This window comes from Malus domestica, chromosome 02, assembly GCF_042453785.1.
Source record: "Malus domestica chromosome 02, GDT2T_hap1".
Lineage (NCBI taxonomy): Eukaryota > Viridiplantae > Streptophyta > Magnoliopsida > Rosales > Rosaceae > Malus > Malus domestica.
Window position 1 is genome coordinate 36,758,611 of NC_091662.1, and position 18,227 is coordinate 36,776,837.

Sequence of the window (18,227 nt, forward strand, 5' to 3'; positions counted from 1 at the left end):
AACACAAGATGTATCGTGGTTCACCCCAAGGTTTGGGCTACATCCGCACTGATATTGTATTTCTCTAAGGGGGAGAGAAAGAGTCTCTGTAATAAATTTGAGAGGCTCTGAGAGTGAGAGCTTGAGGGGGTGAGGAGCCTTAGGAATTGGCCTCCGAGGGTGAGAATGAGGCTCTCCTCAATTGTGAGGGTGATGGGTCCTTTTATAGAATAAAGACTCCTCACTTATTACATATTTGCCCCTTCCCTTATTACATAATTACATTTGAGTCCCCCGAATATTTATACGAGGTCTAAATACGGAGGCTACGGAGGCCCTAAGTATTATATAAACAGTAGTCCCCCAAGTCTTCAGTCAAGAGAATCTTTTGGCTAGAGATTTGAAATTCAGTCCATATGTGGGCCGAAGTAACTAGATGGCGTCTGACACTGATACTAGACATGAGGCGGTGCCCCAATTTGAAATGATGCTCAACTATAAGTAGCACATGTTGCGAGGCAGCTCGGCTCGTGGCTTATGTTGCCTTGGTTGGCTCGGTTTGTGGCGTTAAAGCTGAGGGAGTCCCTTTTATAGAATAAGGGTTCGCTTCTCAATATATGAATGATGAGCCAGAGTTGATGCTTGCGGCGATGCGGTTGCTCAGCTGGCGGCGTTCCTCTCTAATGAAGGTGAGGGAGTCCCTTTTATAAAATAAGGGTTCGCTCCTCAGTACATAAGTGATGGGCTAGGAGTGATGCTCGTGGCAAGGCGGTTGCTCAGCTGGTGGCGTTGCTCTCTAATGAAGGTGATGGAGTCCATTTTATAAAATAAGGGCTCGTTCCTCAGTACATGAATAATGGGTGCTCTTTAATGAAAGTGAGGGAGTCCCTTTTATAGAATAAGGGCTCGCTCCTTAATACATAAATAATGGGCTAAGTCCCCCAAGTATTTTTCATGAGGCCCAATATATGGTACATAATGTAGTCCCCCAAGTCTTCGGTCAATAGAGTCTGCTAGCTGGATACTTCAAATTGAATCCATGTATGGGCCGAAGTGGCGGTTGTTCGGAGGCGGTATTTGTATACCTTGCACTGAAGCTTTGTAGGTGAAGCTTTGAAGCTAGAGCTCTGTAAATGAAGCTTTTGAAGCTAGAGCTCTGTAAATGAAGCTTTTGAAGCTGATTGACATGAGTGATGCTCGATGTTGTCATGAGTGATGCTCATGAATGTTAACATGAGTGATGCTTATGAATGTTGACATGAATGATGGTCATGAATGTTTATGTATGATTGTCATGAGTGATGCTCATGAATGTTTATGTATGAATGACATGAGTAATGTTCATGTATAATTTGGAGTACTGTGTGTACTTTTGATCACCTGGTTGGTGACATGAATGGCTAGTTGCCAAATGATATTAGAGTACGGGTTGTACATTTCATCACCTGGTTGGTGGTAATAGCGACATGTTGCCGAATAATTTTTGGAGTACTGGGCGTACTTTTGATCACCTGATTGGTGGTAATAGCGATAGGTTGCCGAATAATTTTGGAGTACTGGGCATACTTTTGATCGCCTGGTTGGAGCTATTTTGGACTTATGGGCCTTCGCCCTCTACACAACATTCCAGCCCATTTATTTTGAGCTTTGCCCTTTTTTTTTATTTTTTATTTTTTTATTACTCTCTGATGGGGTTTATATAGATGTCTCCGAAAGATAGGAAAAATAAATTACATTATACAAAAACAAGAAAACCAAATCACATCATTCCGGTGGGGTGTTTATTCCTTGCTTTTACTTTCTCTTTTGCTTTCTGTTTCCACTGCGCCTCTCTCTGTCTCATCCCTCCCTGGCCCTGCTCCATTTTCTGAGCACATATAATAAGCTGACTTTTCCTCCCTTGTATACAACCTTATGCCAGAAATCTTATCACGTGTGATCAGACATAAAGTGACCATGGTCCTTGTAAATGCCCATTTCGAGAATAATGGGTCCATTTTTCAGAGCAATCTCTTTGCAGATTTACATGCTTTACAACAAACACATCTATAACTTTTCCTGGGTGGTCGACAAAAGCAATCTATGTGGGTGGTCGACTAAAGCCATCTAGACTCATCCTTGACAGCATCACCGACAGAAATGGTTCGAGGAGTTTATAGGTGACGGTGATGTGTGGGACCAGTCGGCTACTAGTGATGCTCATGTCGTGATGACTGGGCGCGATCGGAAAATGGTGGGGATAGCCGTCGATCCCTAGTAATGACCTTCTCATTTCTCTTTATGCCACGACCCTTCTCCGCTAACTCTTTCCATTTCTGGGATAGCAAATACAAATCCAACTTATTAGCATCCTGAAAAACAGGGGTTATGAGTCCTCCAATGATTGCCACAGCAACAACAATGTTTATGCTGCTGTTATACGAAAAACTCTTCCTGTCCCCGCCGCCGCACCCTTACTGTCCAATCCAAGATCAGGAAGATCTTCATGCCTGCTCTCAGCTCCACTATGACCGAGGGAAAGATCGTCTCCTAGGTCAAATCTGAGGGCGACGTCCTCTCCAAAGGTGAGAGCGTCGTTGTCGTCGAGTCTGACAAAGCCAACATGGACGTAGAGACATTTTATGACGGGATTCTCGCCGCAATCATCGTCGGGGAAGGCGAGACAACCCAGAGTTAGTTGGAGGCTTTTGGGTTTTGCAGATGTGTCGCGAGGACCACGACGCTCACTGAAGCAATTGGGTATGGCGGCGAGTCTACATTGGTGCACTTAGAAGTCTTGACCAGGTACATAATCTCCAGATCCAAGCAATTGGAGATGGTGGCGAGTCTCTTGCCTCTTGCTCATCTTATCCGATTCCTCTGCGTCGATTTTTTTAGATTGTCTGAAAAAATGTCGTTCAAGAGATATGTGCAGATCGGACAAGTTACTCTCGTTAACTACGGCAGGTTCGTCGTCATCGTCGATGAATCGACCAAAACAGGGCTCTGGTTAATGCACCTGGTAGCTTCTGAAGTGATCTTGAAGTGAAAATGGGCTTGAATCCGACGGGCTTTCGTTAGTCTCGTGGGTCGTGCTACTGCTTCTGGCGGTGCTTACTGCTGAGGAAGAGAGCAAGGGACTGAACTCCAACTTTCAGTCTCATCAGTCTTGTTAAGAGACGCTTGTTTTCTAACAGAATGGAATTCATTGGATGAAACGTGGTCACAAAGAGAGAGAGGTTGTGCTCAAAGAGGAGAAAGAGAGAGCTCTGTGTCTGTTTGAGATTTAGATATTTTCTGTTTCTGGGTTTTTGCAGATTCACGGTGGAGGTGAAAAAAATGAAAGAGAACCGACATGATTTTTTGTGTCGTTTCCCACAGACGGCGCCAAATGTTGATGCACAAAACTGGAGGTCTTGGGACAACGTAAATCCGACCGCGAATCTGCAAGAAATGTAAATAACACAAGATGTATCGTGGTTCACCCCAAGGTTTGGGCTACGTCCACACTGATATTGTATTTCTATGAGGGGGAGAGAGAGAGCCTCTGTAATGAATCTGAGAGGCTCTGAGAGTGAGAGCTTGAGGGGGTGAGGAGCCTTAGGAATTGGCCTCCGAGGGTGAGAATGAGGCTCTCCCCAATTGTGAGGGTGATAGGTCATTTTATAGAATAAAGGCTCCTCATTTATTACATATTTGCCCCTTCCCTTATTACATAATTACATTTGAGTCCCCTGAGTATTTATACGAGGTCTAAATACGGAGGCCCTAAGTATGGTATAAACTTTTAGTGTGCAAACTTCATAAATCACTCTACGGCTTGAAGCAAGCTCCTAGAGCCTAGAATGATAGATTCACAAAGTTCTTGCCTAAGTTGGGATTTGTCAATACATATGCAGATTCTTCTTTGTTTGTCAAATATGTTGAAAATACAGTTGTGACCCTTCTGCTTTATGTGGATGATATAATCATCACTGGGAGTGCTACAACTGCAATTCCACATTTATCAGTGCTCTTACTACTGAGTTCGATATCAAAGATCTGGGGCCCTTACGTTTTTTCTTGGGCATTCAGATTTCCAAGACTACAAGTGGCTTGTTTCTGTCCCAAACTAAATACATTCATGATTTGTTAGTGAAGACTGAAATGCTTGAAGCAAAGGCCTGTGACACACCATGCCTTCCATATAATCGACTTCTTAAAGATGATGGAGATCCTTATGCTAATCCTGGTGCTTACAGGAGTATTGTGGGAACTTTATAGTATCTTATTTTCACTCGGCCTGACATTGCATTTTCAATGCATCATGTATGCCAATTTATTCAAAAACCTATGGTAGTTCATTATACTGCTGTAAAACGAATTCTCAGGTACTTAAAAGGTACTATGAATGTGGGTGACACCTATACTCGAGGAGATCTACACCTCAAGGCCTTTAGTGATGCAGATTGGGCATGAGATCCCAATGACAGACGGTCCACTACGGGGTTGGTTGTGTTTTTAGGTCCAAATCCCAATGCCTAACCTCAATCAAGTAACTAGGACAAATTTGCATCTCCTTCCCTTCCTGCGGCCGCGCGCTATGCCACGTATCAACGTGTGATTGCTTATATTTCAGAAAAATATCGGTGTTAACTGTTAACTGTGAAGCAACGAGTGAAACGCGGATGAAGGCCGCGGACAAGTAACTACGTCCTCAGCTAAGAGACCTACGTACATGAGATGAATTCTGATGTTTGACTAATAGTGTTTTATGTAAAAATATCAACATGTATCAATGCATTATTGAGGAAAATGCAACTTATAGTTGGAGAAATTTTTAGTACAACGAGAACACGACTCGGTATACTGATAGAGTATTTTTTACACTAAGTATGCGTTATTGGTCAAATTTCTTTTTAAATTTTCAAACAAATAAATTTTTTACACTCGACATGTCGAATCGTATTTTACCACACTAAAAAATGTTGTTCCTTCTTCTCTAATCTGAGCATCTCTATCTTCCAAGCTGCATCGTAATCCAATCTTTGACAGTAGGCCGGCGCAGCATGACGTCACGAAACAGGTGGCCAATCCTCGTCCTTTGCATGCGCCACTGTTATTTGTAACTCATATTGACGACACGTGTTATCAACACGTATCCAGCACCTGTATCGCAATTCTTACAGTTGTCCAACGTATCGTTTCGGTATATAAGCAACCTCTGTCTTCATCATCTCGATTCCACATCTTTATCTAGTATCTAAAACAACAACGAATAAAAAAGGAACAAGAAAGAATCACAGGAGTGTTTGTTTCCTGGGAAGATAATGGTGGCAATGACGATGGCCAACACTACTGAGGAACCAATTCTGTCGAGGATGGACCGGCTCGACACCATTCTGAGGCAGTTGGAGGAAATCCGAGGGTCGCATTCGCATTTGCATTCACATACTCATTCTCCCAAGAGTAGCTCGTGCACCTCTTCACCTACGCGGACGAGCGGGACCCTCATGAGCGACGGAGGGCACGTTCCATCGTCCGCGGAGTTGATCTCCCCAGAAAGCCTAGAGAAGCACTGCCGTCCGATCGAGCACGTCATGATGGAGACCGACGCGAAGGGGTCGCTGATCGAGCGGCTGGATCACGTGGAGGACCGTGTGCTGAAGCTGTGCGTGCAGCTGGAGGAGGAGTTTATGGAGACTAGTGCCGAAAGGAAGAGAGATGATGAGGCGGAGATGGTCAAGAGGAGAGAGAGAGAAGAGAGAGCAGAGATGACCAGGAGGAGTGAGAAAGAGGAGAAGATTGTTATCAGTGAGATTGAGAGAACTCAAATTGATGTGATTAAGAAGAAGAAGAAGAAGAAGAAGAAGGGACTGAAGGAACTTGTTAAACAGTGTGTTATGGGAAAAGGAAAATCCAATAAATCAACTAAACCTTTGATTAATTAGCTAGGGTTTCTTTTCCTATGTGAACTTTTGTTTGTGTTGCTTGTTTTCCCGTTATTTTAGTCCTCCCAACTTCTCTGCTTTAGTTTGGGGATTGATTGGTGAGTGTAATTAATCAAGCGAGAACATGTACAACTGGTGTTTATTAATTAGACTACTTGTATTTTTATTTCGATAAACTGCTTCAATTTCCATAAATTGAAGTTTCTGACCTGATATCAACTAAAGCATTGCACAAGCGATGCGAAATATTACACTAATCTCTTCACTTAGTAAACTACTACACTAATCTCTTCACATAGTAGTTTACTACACTAATCTCTTCACTTAGTGTTCTAGGTGAAGGGTTTGAACCCGGACGCAGTCCTTAGAAAGAAAGTATAAATAGTAGCTTTTCTTGTATTACTTATTCATTACAAGAACATACGTTTTCTTTCTTCTTCTCCTTCTAGTGCTGTGCATTAATTTCTATATTAGGTTAACATAGTATCGATCGCCATTGCTGCTTGCGCTTGATATACCGGTCCTCTCTTTTGCTTCCGCTCACCTTGAATCAGTCGTCGTCTTCTGAAAATTCTACTTTTGTTCGTCTTTTTGAAACCCTTCGTCACTAGAGTTTGGTTGATCTTGATCTGTGATCTGTTGAGAGTTGTCTCACCGCAAGGTTTATTATGTGCTTATATGGTCTTGGCTACTTTCCTTGTCAATTGTTTTTATGGTGGAACCTCAATTTCATCATGGTATCAGAATGGGTTGTCCCCTCGTGTGAAGCTAAACGGCCATACGTGTTTCACGTCACCCAGTTGTTGTTCACGTGTAGGCTTGAAAATCCGCCACACATGCAAGAGCGTGTTGAGAGTTGTCCCACATCAGTGAGGGACAAGGTTTGCTATGTGCTTATATGGGCTTGGGCTACTTCCTATATTGCCAATTGGTTTTATGGTGGAATTCTAATTTCATCATGGTATCAGAGCAAGTTGTCCCCGTGTGAGGCCAAACGGCCACACGCACTCCACGTCACCCATTTGTTGTTCATGTGTAGGCTTGAAAATCCGCCACACGTACGGTGGCGTGTTGAGAGTTGTCCCATCTCGGTAGGGGACAAGGTTTGCTATGTGCTTATATGGTTTTGGGCTACTCTCCATATTGCCAATTGATTTTATGGTGGAACCTCAATTTCATCATGATCGATCTTCTTCTATGTCTTCTCAATCGTGCACACCACGTGTTTCTGACCAGTCTTCAGTGAATTTTCAAGATTCAAGCTCTGTTGGTTTGATTGCTGCAAAAATGATGACTGCATCGCAACTTCAACTCATTAAATCTCCAATCACGTCTCTAATCTCTATGATTTTCACCTCTGTATGAATGTGAAATAAGATGTCTCCATTTACTTGAATTGACACTTCGAAATGCAATTGTTGCTGGAAAGTAATGGCATCATGAGATTTGTGGAAGGCTTTAATCCGTGTCCTACATAGCATACATCACAATCTGGTGATTATGGTATACTCTTTTACTTTTGTGGAAAGTAATGCTTTTGTTGTCTGGAAAATGCATGACCGTGCCAATATGCAACTTATTACTGCAACTCTTTCCCCTATTGCCATGTCATGCGCAATTGGTAGCTCAAGCTCTAAGGATCTTTGGACTCGGTTGAAAGAACAATTATCAACTATCTCTAGAACTAACCATTAAGAAAGAGTTTGATACTACATCTCAATATCTGCATAAGATCATTGAGGCTAGGGATTATCTGTTAGCTGTAGAGGTTTATTTTGCTGCTGAGGACATTGTAATCCTTGCATTACATGACATGCCTCATGAGTGTAACACATTTAGATGTGTTGCTAGGGGTCGTGAGAATGTTATTTCTCTTAAGGATGATGGTCAACCATATGGAAATCCAGCTCTATACAGAATCATTGTAGGTGCACTACAATAATTAACATTCACTAGACTTGATATTGCAGTCTCTGTGCATCAGGCCTGTCGGTTCATGCAGAGTCCAATGGTTTCTCATTTTACCACTGCAAAAAGGATTTTGAGGTACTTGAAGGGTACTATGCACTTTGGCATTTCTTATACCAGAGGAGATTTATTGTTAAAGGCTTTTAGTTCTGCTAATTGAGCTGGAGATCCCAATGATAGAAGGTCCACTAGTTTAGTAGTGTTCTTAGGCTCAAATCCCAATTCCTGGTCATCCAAGAAGCAACATACTATTTCCAGATCTTCTACTAAGGCAGAATACATGCCTCTATCATCTACTTCTACAGAACTTGACTGGATCAAGCAACATCTCAATTTTCTGCAAGTATCTTTGCCTTATGCTCTAGTTTTATTTGTGATAATCTGTATGCCATTGCCTTGTCCTTCAATCCAGTGCAACATCAAAAGACAAGTCATATTAAAATTGAAGTCTATTTTGTAAGGGAAAAGGGTAGCCAGGAAGCAGCTTTTTGTGTTGTTTGTCTTCTAAAGAACAATTTGCAGATATTCACAAAAGAATTGAGTGCACCTTTGTTCCATGCTCATTGTAACAATCTCATGCTTGAATCCTCAAGGCATGAGTTTGAGAGGGGGTGATAGAGTATAAGTATTGATGAATGAGATTGTGCTACTTGTAATAAGTTTAGAGAATTAGTTAAGTAGTTAGATAAGATTGTTGTAAGAAAGTATAAGTAGTAGCTTTCCTTGTATTACTTATTCATTAAGAAATATATTCAATAACATACATTTTCTTTATTCATCTTCTTCTCTGCGCTATGCATTTCCTTCTTCTCAGTATACAAGAACATCATTCTACATAGGTTAACAGCTAACAGTTGCATCAAGTTTTGCTGCGAAATTTGCATTGACTGAAGAGGAGGACCAGGTGGTGGTTGTGGGAGATAAGAACCCTGAGGATTTCAAAATTTCGAAATTCTTGTTGGTAGGAAAGCTTAAACAAGCATTTCTTTGAGAAAAAGTACGATATTCATTGATGTGATAATGAAATAAGTGTACAAATAGAGGATGAGGTGCACTAAAAGAGTCTTGATAAAAACCTTGCCGCGGATTTCAACTCGGTCAAAAGAAAAAGAGCATCCACACCAATAAAATTATAAAGCTATACTATATCCTCAAACATAAGATCAGTGATTAGAAGTTCCTCGAACCACACCATTTGTTCATTTAAGAATGAACCCAATCTAGCCAACCTGTGTCGAACCTTGTTAGCCTCCCTTTTAGTAAAAGTCAGCCTTATGTGGGGAATTCAACGGAATAAGTGTCGAGCATCATTCACCAAATGCCCCAAAGGAGGCATATCATCTCTGTATTCCATTGTAGCACCGTAAGAACCAACTGTGCACCTCCTTCCAACTCCACCGATGCGGCATGCATATCTCGTGCAAACATTACTGCTGAGTACGAGCTGCCATCACCTCCGCCATTAGAGGCCAAGAAATTCCAGCTTGCTTGAGTGCCATCGCTGCCACAAGCATTTTAATAAGGCAGCTTTCATACAAAGTATGCAGCCCTTGTGGCGGTCAATAGCGCAAGTCAATATTGTCAACTTGGCAGATAACTTGTTTGTGTTCGCATTTAATTCCATGGCGCAACGAAGGGCTATCTTGCGAGGTGGACCATGGACGTTCAAGATATAGTTGTGGTCTTGGCAGAGTCGATAGCCTGGAAACTCCGTACAATTCCTCGTACCACGCAGGAATTCTGGATACAAGTAAAGGGGCTACCACTGGTTTTGATGACACAAGCGATGGGGGAGGAGATTGAGAGACCTTTGTGTGCATATATCACTACTGATTGCAAAAGGGGAGGAGATTGCTTGGAGAGTGCTGAGGATTTGGGTGGGATTGGATGTGTCCAAACCGTTACGGTGAGGGATGAGGATGAAGTTCTCGGGTGGCAATGGGGGTTGGGAATGGGTGGATTTAAGGTACGAAATGTTGCAAAACACATGTTCTCTATGTGGGAAATTCGACAACGTGATGTAGAGTGTGAGAGGTACACTGGAGTTCCAATGGAAGATATTGACAAACCCTTTGGAAAATGGTTTTGAGATGACGTTGAAGGGCCAAATTCTCGCATAAGGTGTTTTGGTTTGAAGAAATCTGGATCCGGAACCACGAGAGCACCGCTATTCCAGGAGGAGGATACGGCGGCAGAAGGTGACCGAGACAGTTCGGGTGGCAATTTTGAGAAAGTAATTCAACAGAAGATTTTTCTGCACCTGATTTTGCTGTGTCACTGGACCTGAATGTGGAGATATGCGTGAAGATTTCATGCCTAATGACTACCCAGGGGGTCTTGCGTTTCTTTCTCTAGAGGCTGTAAAGCGGGTCGAGCAGCTAGAATTTTATAACGAACTAGCTCAAATTAGGCTTCAGCTTGGCTCGATCGTTTGAGCTTGACTTATAATTTTAAGAACTACTTTCCTTATCAACTATAATTTCCTTTTCTTCTCCACTCCATCTTTCTAGTATTTTTTTTAGACACGAGTACATGAAATATCAAATCAAAATTGTGGTCGAATCAATAAGAAGAGAGAGATTCGATCAAAAGATGCATGATTTATCTTAAGTTAATTGGCAAATGACAATTAAATTGTTATCAATGTTTCTTGCTGCACAAGAACTCTTGAAATTGTTTACAACTGATACATGAGTCAAAGAAAATGAACTAATCCAAAACTTCACCATCTAATCAGTAACTAATTACACCTCAGAAGTAATCATCAAGCACACAGACGAATCGAGAGGCGAGTTTCTGCAAATCGGGCAAGTCGGGTGGAGCTGCAACCATTTGTCCACACAAATTTGATGAAAATAATGGCCGCAGTTCGGCACACCTCTCAATATATCTTTGTCTTCATAATCTGCCAAGCATATACAACAGCAAGAAGGTGCTGAAACTGAACCTTCCATTTGCAGTTTGGCCTCAGAGTAGAGCAGTTTCGGGTAGCTACATATTGTTGCTTCATCAAGGCCTTGTTCGATGGTTGCGGAGCTCTCGTAGTGCTCCGACGGGTCGACCAAAGATTGTCTCTAGTTGCGGAAAGAGATCCAGAATATGAGTAAGATTATGGCGAAGACGCCAAAGCAAACTCCAACGGCATCATATATTTCGTCATTGTCGATATCCATGTTGTTTTTGGCTTTAATTAGCACAACCATGTAGACGAAGATCAAAGGTACAATTTTTTTCATATTTGTTTTTACTGATTGTAGAAAAGATTAATGCTAAATATTGTGCGATAGGAGGGCGGCGATTTAGAGATGAGTGTTTGTTTTAGATTTGGAGGTGTATTAATTAGTTGGTATCTGGGGTGTGCCCAAGTAGTGAAGTTTGTATCTGAATTTGTTAATAATATACAGTTCCTAACATTTTCTTAACAAGGCAATTTGTCCCCACTTTATATAGTAAACTTTTAAGCTTTTTTCTTTAAGAAAATATTTGATAAAATGACCAAAATATCGAGCAAAATGCAATTAAACCATTGATATTTGGATTGAGCCAATCAATATTTGTGTTTTCAAGGACTAGGTTAGCAAGTGGTATTAACCTTAGTTTTAGAGAAAAATTGTTTTTATTAGCTGTAGTGAAGGTATTAAATATCGATGATATCGGAAATATCGGTAGTCCAAAAACACAGAAATATCGATGGAAATATTGGGATATTATCGATATCGATAAAAATAATATGGAAACCACGAAAATTGTAAGAAAAACTTGGAAATTTTTATTGAAACTTTGCAGGATTTTTATTTAGTCAATTATCTATTAGTTTATCACAAAAAATTGGAAGGAAATGCATTGCATGATGGATTTAACTGATTTAAGTTGATTATATAGCGAGTTGGCAAATACTGTGAATGTAGAAAATATGTAGTAATTAATGAAAGAAATTTAAACACACCATAATCATTTATATATAATGAATTAGTACAATATTTTACACTTTATACATTGCATGGTAAGATACATGAGTGACTTAGTACCACATAGAGTTTCTATGAGGTTCAAAATTTGCACTATCTTCATCATCTCTATTTGTAGAGTAAATGTATTGTGAAGAGTAGTCAACAACCATGACAATGGTTTTTAAGAACCAAAACCCAAAAGTCAATAGGAAACCGAATACTTCGGTATTTTTCGGGATTACCAAACAAATGGGATTTGGAAACCAATCCCATATCGAAAATTTCGGTATTTTTCGGGATGGCATTCCTGAACTTCAGGATGGTTTTGGTTTGAGATTTTTCGGTTTGGGTTTGGGACTTTTTCGGTTTGGTTTGGGATTTTCGGGAATTTTTTCCAACCCTACCATGTAAGTGACCAAATAAAAAATAGAAAAATTAAAAACCACATGCCATTGACTAAGTAATTAATTGACACAATTTAAAATATAATACCACAAAAAATTTGGAATATGTGCAAATTTGTTTCTTGTAAAAAGAATTCAAAACAAAACCATATATATAAATATTTTAGCATATTATCACAACAACATAAGTGATATGGTGGTGAAGGCGTTAAGGAGTCAAATGGGAGGGGGTCGAATCCCTCTATGCTCAAAATTGAGACTTTTCAGAAATTTTCAAGAATTTTTGAATTTCATATCGCGATATTATCGATAATATCGCGATATTTTGACGAAAACTCATTGGATACCCATTAAAATATCAGTAACTAAAAAAAACAAAAATATTTCGCCGATATTTTTTATATCCTTGGCTGTAGTTGAAGATGAGAGCCATTTCAATTGACCTATTATAGAAAATAAAATACTTATTAACTTATACCGACAGATAAAATTATTTATTAAATTAGACCAAATAACTTTAAATTAAAATTAGTACGGTTTCTAGGGAAGATAAGACTGCAAGAAGGCTCATTAGATTTATAATAAAAAGCATTTTTTTTTAATTCTTGGAGAAGATGACTTTTAAACTCTAATCTTGTTTAAAATTAATATCTAATTTTCTTCTCTTGATATATTTAATCTCTTCATTTATTAATTAATTATATTTTGATGTTTTATTTCTCTTTTTTTGTTCTTCTAATTTTAATGTATCAATTACCTTTATGTGACGACCCGTCCCTAATTTTACGTTTTTATTAATTTTAAAAGCGTGAATTTACGAAAATGCTTTAGAGGCAAGGACTTTGACTTTCATTGACCATCGCCCAGAGAAACGTATGACTTATTCTTTTAGCGTATCCTCATAGTACTCGTCGCTACGAACGTGTGGATGTGTGTTAGACTCGAATTGGATCTGTAACGAAAAAATTACGCTCCGTTAAAGTACGTTAACTAAGGGTATTTTGTAGAAGCGCGTACAAGATTTACAGTGTTGGAAACACTGTCAAAGAGGCAGATTTTGTACATTTTAAATTGTACAAAATCAACCCATCCAATCCCAAAAAGGGATCCTGTCCCCTTTCTTTCACACCATTCAACTTTTACTTTTCCTTCTTTTCCTCTCCACCACTCACATCCTTTCCCTCATTTTTGGCACCAATCAGAAACCCTTACTTTTCTCTTCTCTCTCTCTTCCTTATTTTTCTCTCCCTCTCGAAACTCTCTTTTCTCTGCAACAAGGAAGACCAACCCCAAATCTTCATTGTTCGAGCTTAAAAACCTTACCATTGTGTTCACCTTACCTCCACGAACACAACCATACCAACCAAACTAAGAATGGATGAGTTTTGACTCACCAACTCGGAAGGCCCGAACTCGGACGAGTTGAGTTCGACGTGTTTTCAACCGAGTCACGATGTTTTAGGACTCGGGAAAGCCTCTACGCAACTCCCTAGGGTCCCTAGTCAAGGTTTGAGGAAGCTTTGATGTGAAACAACCCGGTTTCGAGAAGTTCAAGTTTGACCCGTGTCTTTCGAGCCAATTTCCGGCCAAACCACGGTAAGTTGGCCGGCATGCAAGGTATCAATCTCTTCGTCTCACTGAGTACTATAACTTTATTTTTTGTTTCACCCAATTTCGTTGAGTATTGAAGAAGTTATACTCATTTGAATCTTACCCGGTTTTCTACGAGTCCGACTGCTTTCGAGGAGTTTTTCGGCCAAAAAACTGCAAGTTAGATGTCATGCGAGGTACCATTCTCTTCGTCTCTTCTAGAATTACAACTTTTATTTTTGTTTCACTCGATTTCGTTGATTAACGAGGAATTTGTGAACATTTAAATGTTGTGTAGTTTTCCGGCCGAATTCTGGCCTTCCTCTTCCTTTGGGTTTGGCGACCCATATGTTGGACTCGGGCTAGGCTTTTAAGCCCTACCCTTTCAAACCCAGGCCCTTGGGGCCAAGTAGAATAAGGCCGTTGGCCCGTGACTCCAAACCCAAACCCTTAACCCTTTTAATTCTTTTATTTTTATGTTATTTGTTAAATTGAAGGCCTAAACCCCAAACCCAATCCCTAAAGCCCTAAACCCTTTTAGTTTAGGCCTTTAGGCCTAGAACCCTTAAGTCCAACCTATTAAACTAACCCAACCTAATAACCCTTAACCCAGATGAAATATTCCGTTAGGGAATATCCCATCCATTTGAGAATATTCCGTCATTCAGGGAATATTCATCCTGTTGACTTTTGTTGACTTTCGGAAATTTAAGCGGGACCCTTCTTATGGTAATTCGACGTCTGTTTTCCCAAATTCAATTGTTATAATATAGTTTTATTAATTGTAACTTTATGTGCTAAGGGGTAATTATTAGTGGTGTTTCCATCTTCGCTAGGTTGCGTGGCTCGTCACCGGCGAAGTATCTGTGAGTGGACAGTTTATTTTATACCTATACATATTGATAGTTTCCCTAAATGCGTAGTTACTTCACTTTTACGCTTATATTGCCAAGTATTCGATATTGTGATATGAAATGTGATAAATGCTGTTATATGGTTGAGATATTATTGTCATGACATTCATACATATTTATACATGCTCATCTTGCTGCACCCCGGTGTTAGTACTCTGCTCAGGGCCAAGGCCAGGGCCAGTGCTTCACGTGTATGTTCACATCCGCACCATTCGCTCGTCTTGGATCCAAGTTAGGTACCAGTACTGTCGGGTAGATTGCATTAGGCAATCCGACTTGTATGTGATCGTGCTTCTGCACCAGTCTTCGCGTGATCGTAGTACTAGAGCGCCTTGATTACACCCAGTCCTGTCGGGTAGAATTGCCTTAGGCAGTTCCAACTCGTGTGCTAGTTTAGATGATGAGCAAACTACTTATAATTGATTATCACATGATTATATTACTTTGGCATTTGATATATCATAACTTGGTATATTTTTGGTTATATTGTTGTTATATTTGATTACATACTTACGTAGTATGTTTTAAGGAAACTATACTTGTTTTAAGGCGATGGGTTAGTATATTCAAAAATAAAGGTTTTCGTATAAGCATTGTTTTGCTGACCCACTCAACTTTGTTTTTTGCCCCTCCAGGTTTAGTAGCTGTGTTTACGCGTATATGAGGATTCTGGCAAATCTCAGGAGATGGTTACCTTCAATGGTATAACCCTCATCCTATTTACTATATTGTCTTATACTCTGACATCACGTGTGAAAAGGGTTCAATTCCGCTTACACGCACACTCTTTTGATTAGGCATTTTTAGGTTTAATTTATTCATTTTTTCCACATCACTTCACCTTATGTCTTCGTCACCTTCTAGGTGTCGGCCAGCACAACTCGATTCAGAGTTCTGGTAGACATTTCAGGTCGGGGTGTGTCAATATATTGTAACATCCCACATCGCCCAAGGGTTAGGATCATGTAAGCCTTATATGTATATTCCCATCTCTACCTAGCACGAGGCATTTTGGGAGCTCACTGGCTTCGGGTTCCATTGGAACTCCGAAGTTAAGCGAGTTCGCGCGAGAGCAATCTCATGATGGGTGACCCACTGGGAAGTTGCTCGTGAGTTCCCAGAAACAAAACCGTGAGGGCGTGGTCGGGGCCCAAAGCGGACAATATCGTGCTACAGCAGAGTCGAGCCCGGGATGTGGTGGGGGCTCGGGGCGGGATGTGACAATTTGGTATCAGAGCCAATCCCTGGCCGGAAGTGTGCCGACGAGGACGTCGGGCCCCTAAGAGGGGTGGATTGTAACATCCCACATCGCCCAGGGGTTAGGATCCTGTAAGCCTTATATGTATATTCTCATCTCTACTTAGCACGAGGCTTTTTGGGAGTTTTGGGTTCCATCGGAACTCCGAAGTTAAGCGAGTTCGCGCGAGAGCAATCCCATGATGGGTGACCCACTGGGAAGTTGCTCGTGAGTTCCCAGAAACAAAACCATGAGGGCGTGGTCGGGGTCCAAAGTGGACAATATCGTGCTACGATGAAGTCGAGCCCGGGATGTGGTGGGGCCCGGGCCAGGATGTGACAATGATTGTAACATCCCACATCGCCTAGGAGAGTGGATCTTGTAAGCCTTATATATATATATTCACATCTCTACCTAACACGAGCCTTTTTGGGAGCTCATTGGCTTCGGAGTTCATCGGAACTAGGAAGTTAAGCGAGTAATGCACGAGAGCACTTCCATGATGGGTGACCCACTGGGAAGTTCTCGTATGAGTTCCCAGAAACAAAACCGTGGGCCCGTGATCGGGGCTAAGAGCGGACAATATCGTGTTACGATGGTGAAATAAGCCTGGGATGTGGTGGACCCTGGGTCGGGATGTGACATTTAATTCTAATTTTTATTTCATTTATTATTATATTTTTTTTCTTGTTCTTCTAATTTTAATGTATCAATTACCTTTAATTCTAATTTTTATTTCTTTTTTTTTTCGAGACATCTAGGTAAAATAATTTTTTATATAATATATCCCGACACAATTTGTGTTCTTCATTTAGGTACGTTAATTCATTTAATATATTTTTGATACACTTGTGTTTTTATATATTTTTCTTATTTGTAATGGTTTTTTAGTGTTTCTGTTAGTTTTATAAGGATATATTTGGAGGGAGTTAAACAAAATTAATAAATTAAAACGTGTTTATTAATAAATTTGAATATTTAATTATGGGAGAATTGAATAAAATACATATTAAATATTAAAACAAAAATAGAATATGAATTTGAATTAAAGTACACATCAAAGGACTATAATGTATATATAATCTTACACCAGATTTTAATGAAATTTCAATCTTTTTCGAGCATTAAAGTTCAAAAACCCTAATTTTATCGAAGAAATCAAATGACTGGCTTCTAGGTTCCTCAACATTCGATAAAATGTCGTACCTAGTGCACAAGGCTCCCGCTTTACGCAGGGTCTGGGAGAGGTGAATGTCGGCTAGCCTTACCCCCATTTTATGGAGAGGCTGCTCCCAAGTCTCGAACCCGAGACCTACCGCTCATGGGTGAAGGCACTTGCCATCGCACCAAGTGCGACCTCTTTCCTCAACATTCGATGACAACATATATTTATGGAAGCCAATTTTGTGGCTGATAAGCTTGCTAATGTTGGAGTTTGGGTCTTGAATCACCATTTTGGGGATTATTGCCTCCCTGCTTCGACTTTAGAGGCTTTAAACTTTAACTGTATTGGTACTAGTTGTTTCAAAGAGTTCTGTCTTTACTAAATTATTTGCTATAAAAAAACCATGATATTCGCATAAGTGCATCAACAAACTCTCGTCTAGCAAATAGTAATTTTTAACAGTGACTTCACTTATAACCTTCCTAGCTATTTCTCTCCCTAAACGATCGACGAGTTATTTACCAACTTTTTATAGGGGTATATGTCCCAAATTCCAATGCGGTACTAATGTTTTGGAGGTCGAAGCAACATGTAACAATTATGAATAAAATATTACGTTCGAGTCCGGCTAGCACTTCTCAACTAATTAACAATATTATTTTAGTTTCAAAAGTTAATAAACATTAATTATATAGGTTGGTTAATTAACTTGCTCCCAGTGTGACCTCCGTCCATCCCCACTGGCTGTCTCACTAGAACCGCATGAGAGCGATACAAGGAAAAAAAAGAAAAAAGAAAAAGGAATAAGCCAGGCCGCACCTTCACCTTACTGCATACTACCTGAGTTGACTTCCGCGAAGGAAATCACGTATGAAAATCTCCACATGCATAAAAAACTACCAACTTAAGGATATCCTAAGCTAATTAAAAATTTCCACTAATTAAAAAAGGGTTAATTAGACTCAGTAGAGAGCCAATACAGGGACATTGGCATCCGTTGATCCCAATAAGTTTGTAAACCTGCCATTTTGATTTTTTTTTTACCCCTGTATCAACATGCATATGAAATAATAAGGATTTTCAATTAATGAGGATCTTTAATTAATATTTT

General features: G+C 40.1%; 1 protein-coding gene and 1 long non-coding RNA gene across 2 annotated transcripts; both read left to right on the forward strand.

Moving 5' to 3' along the window:
* Nucleotides 1-5,193: 5,193 nt before the first annotated feature.
* Nucleotides 5,194-6,101, forward strand: LOC108172459 (uncharacterized). The gene has a single exon (XM_017330031.3). The coding sequence runs from the start codon at nucleotides 5,268-5,270 to the stop codon at nucleotides 5,886-5,888; it is 621 nt and encodes a 206-aa protein (XP_017185520.3). The 5' UTR covers nucleotides 5,194-5,267; the 3' UTR covers nucleotides 5,889-6,101.
* A 7,311-nt stretch (nucleotides 6,102-13,412) lies between these two features.
* On the forward strand, nucleotides 13,413-16,698 carry LOC139193984 (uncharacterized). Its single transcript, XR_011578576.1, has 3 exons — nucleotides 13,413-13,997; nucleotides 14,637-14,666; nucleotides 15,350-16,698. It is a non-coding gene; the product is annotated as an uncharacterized lncRNA (long non-coding RNA).
* The last annotated feature ends 1,529 nt before the right edge of the window (nucleotides 16,699-18,227 follow it).

What these genes read in the sequence shown, in the direction of transcription:
- LOC108172459 (XM_017330031.3), top strand. Translation starts at nt 5,268, where the DNA reads ATGGTGGCAATGACGATGGCCAACACTACTGAGGAACCAATTCTGTCG.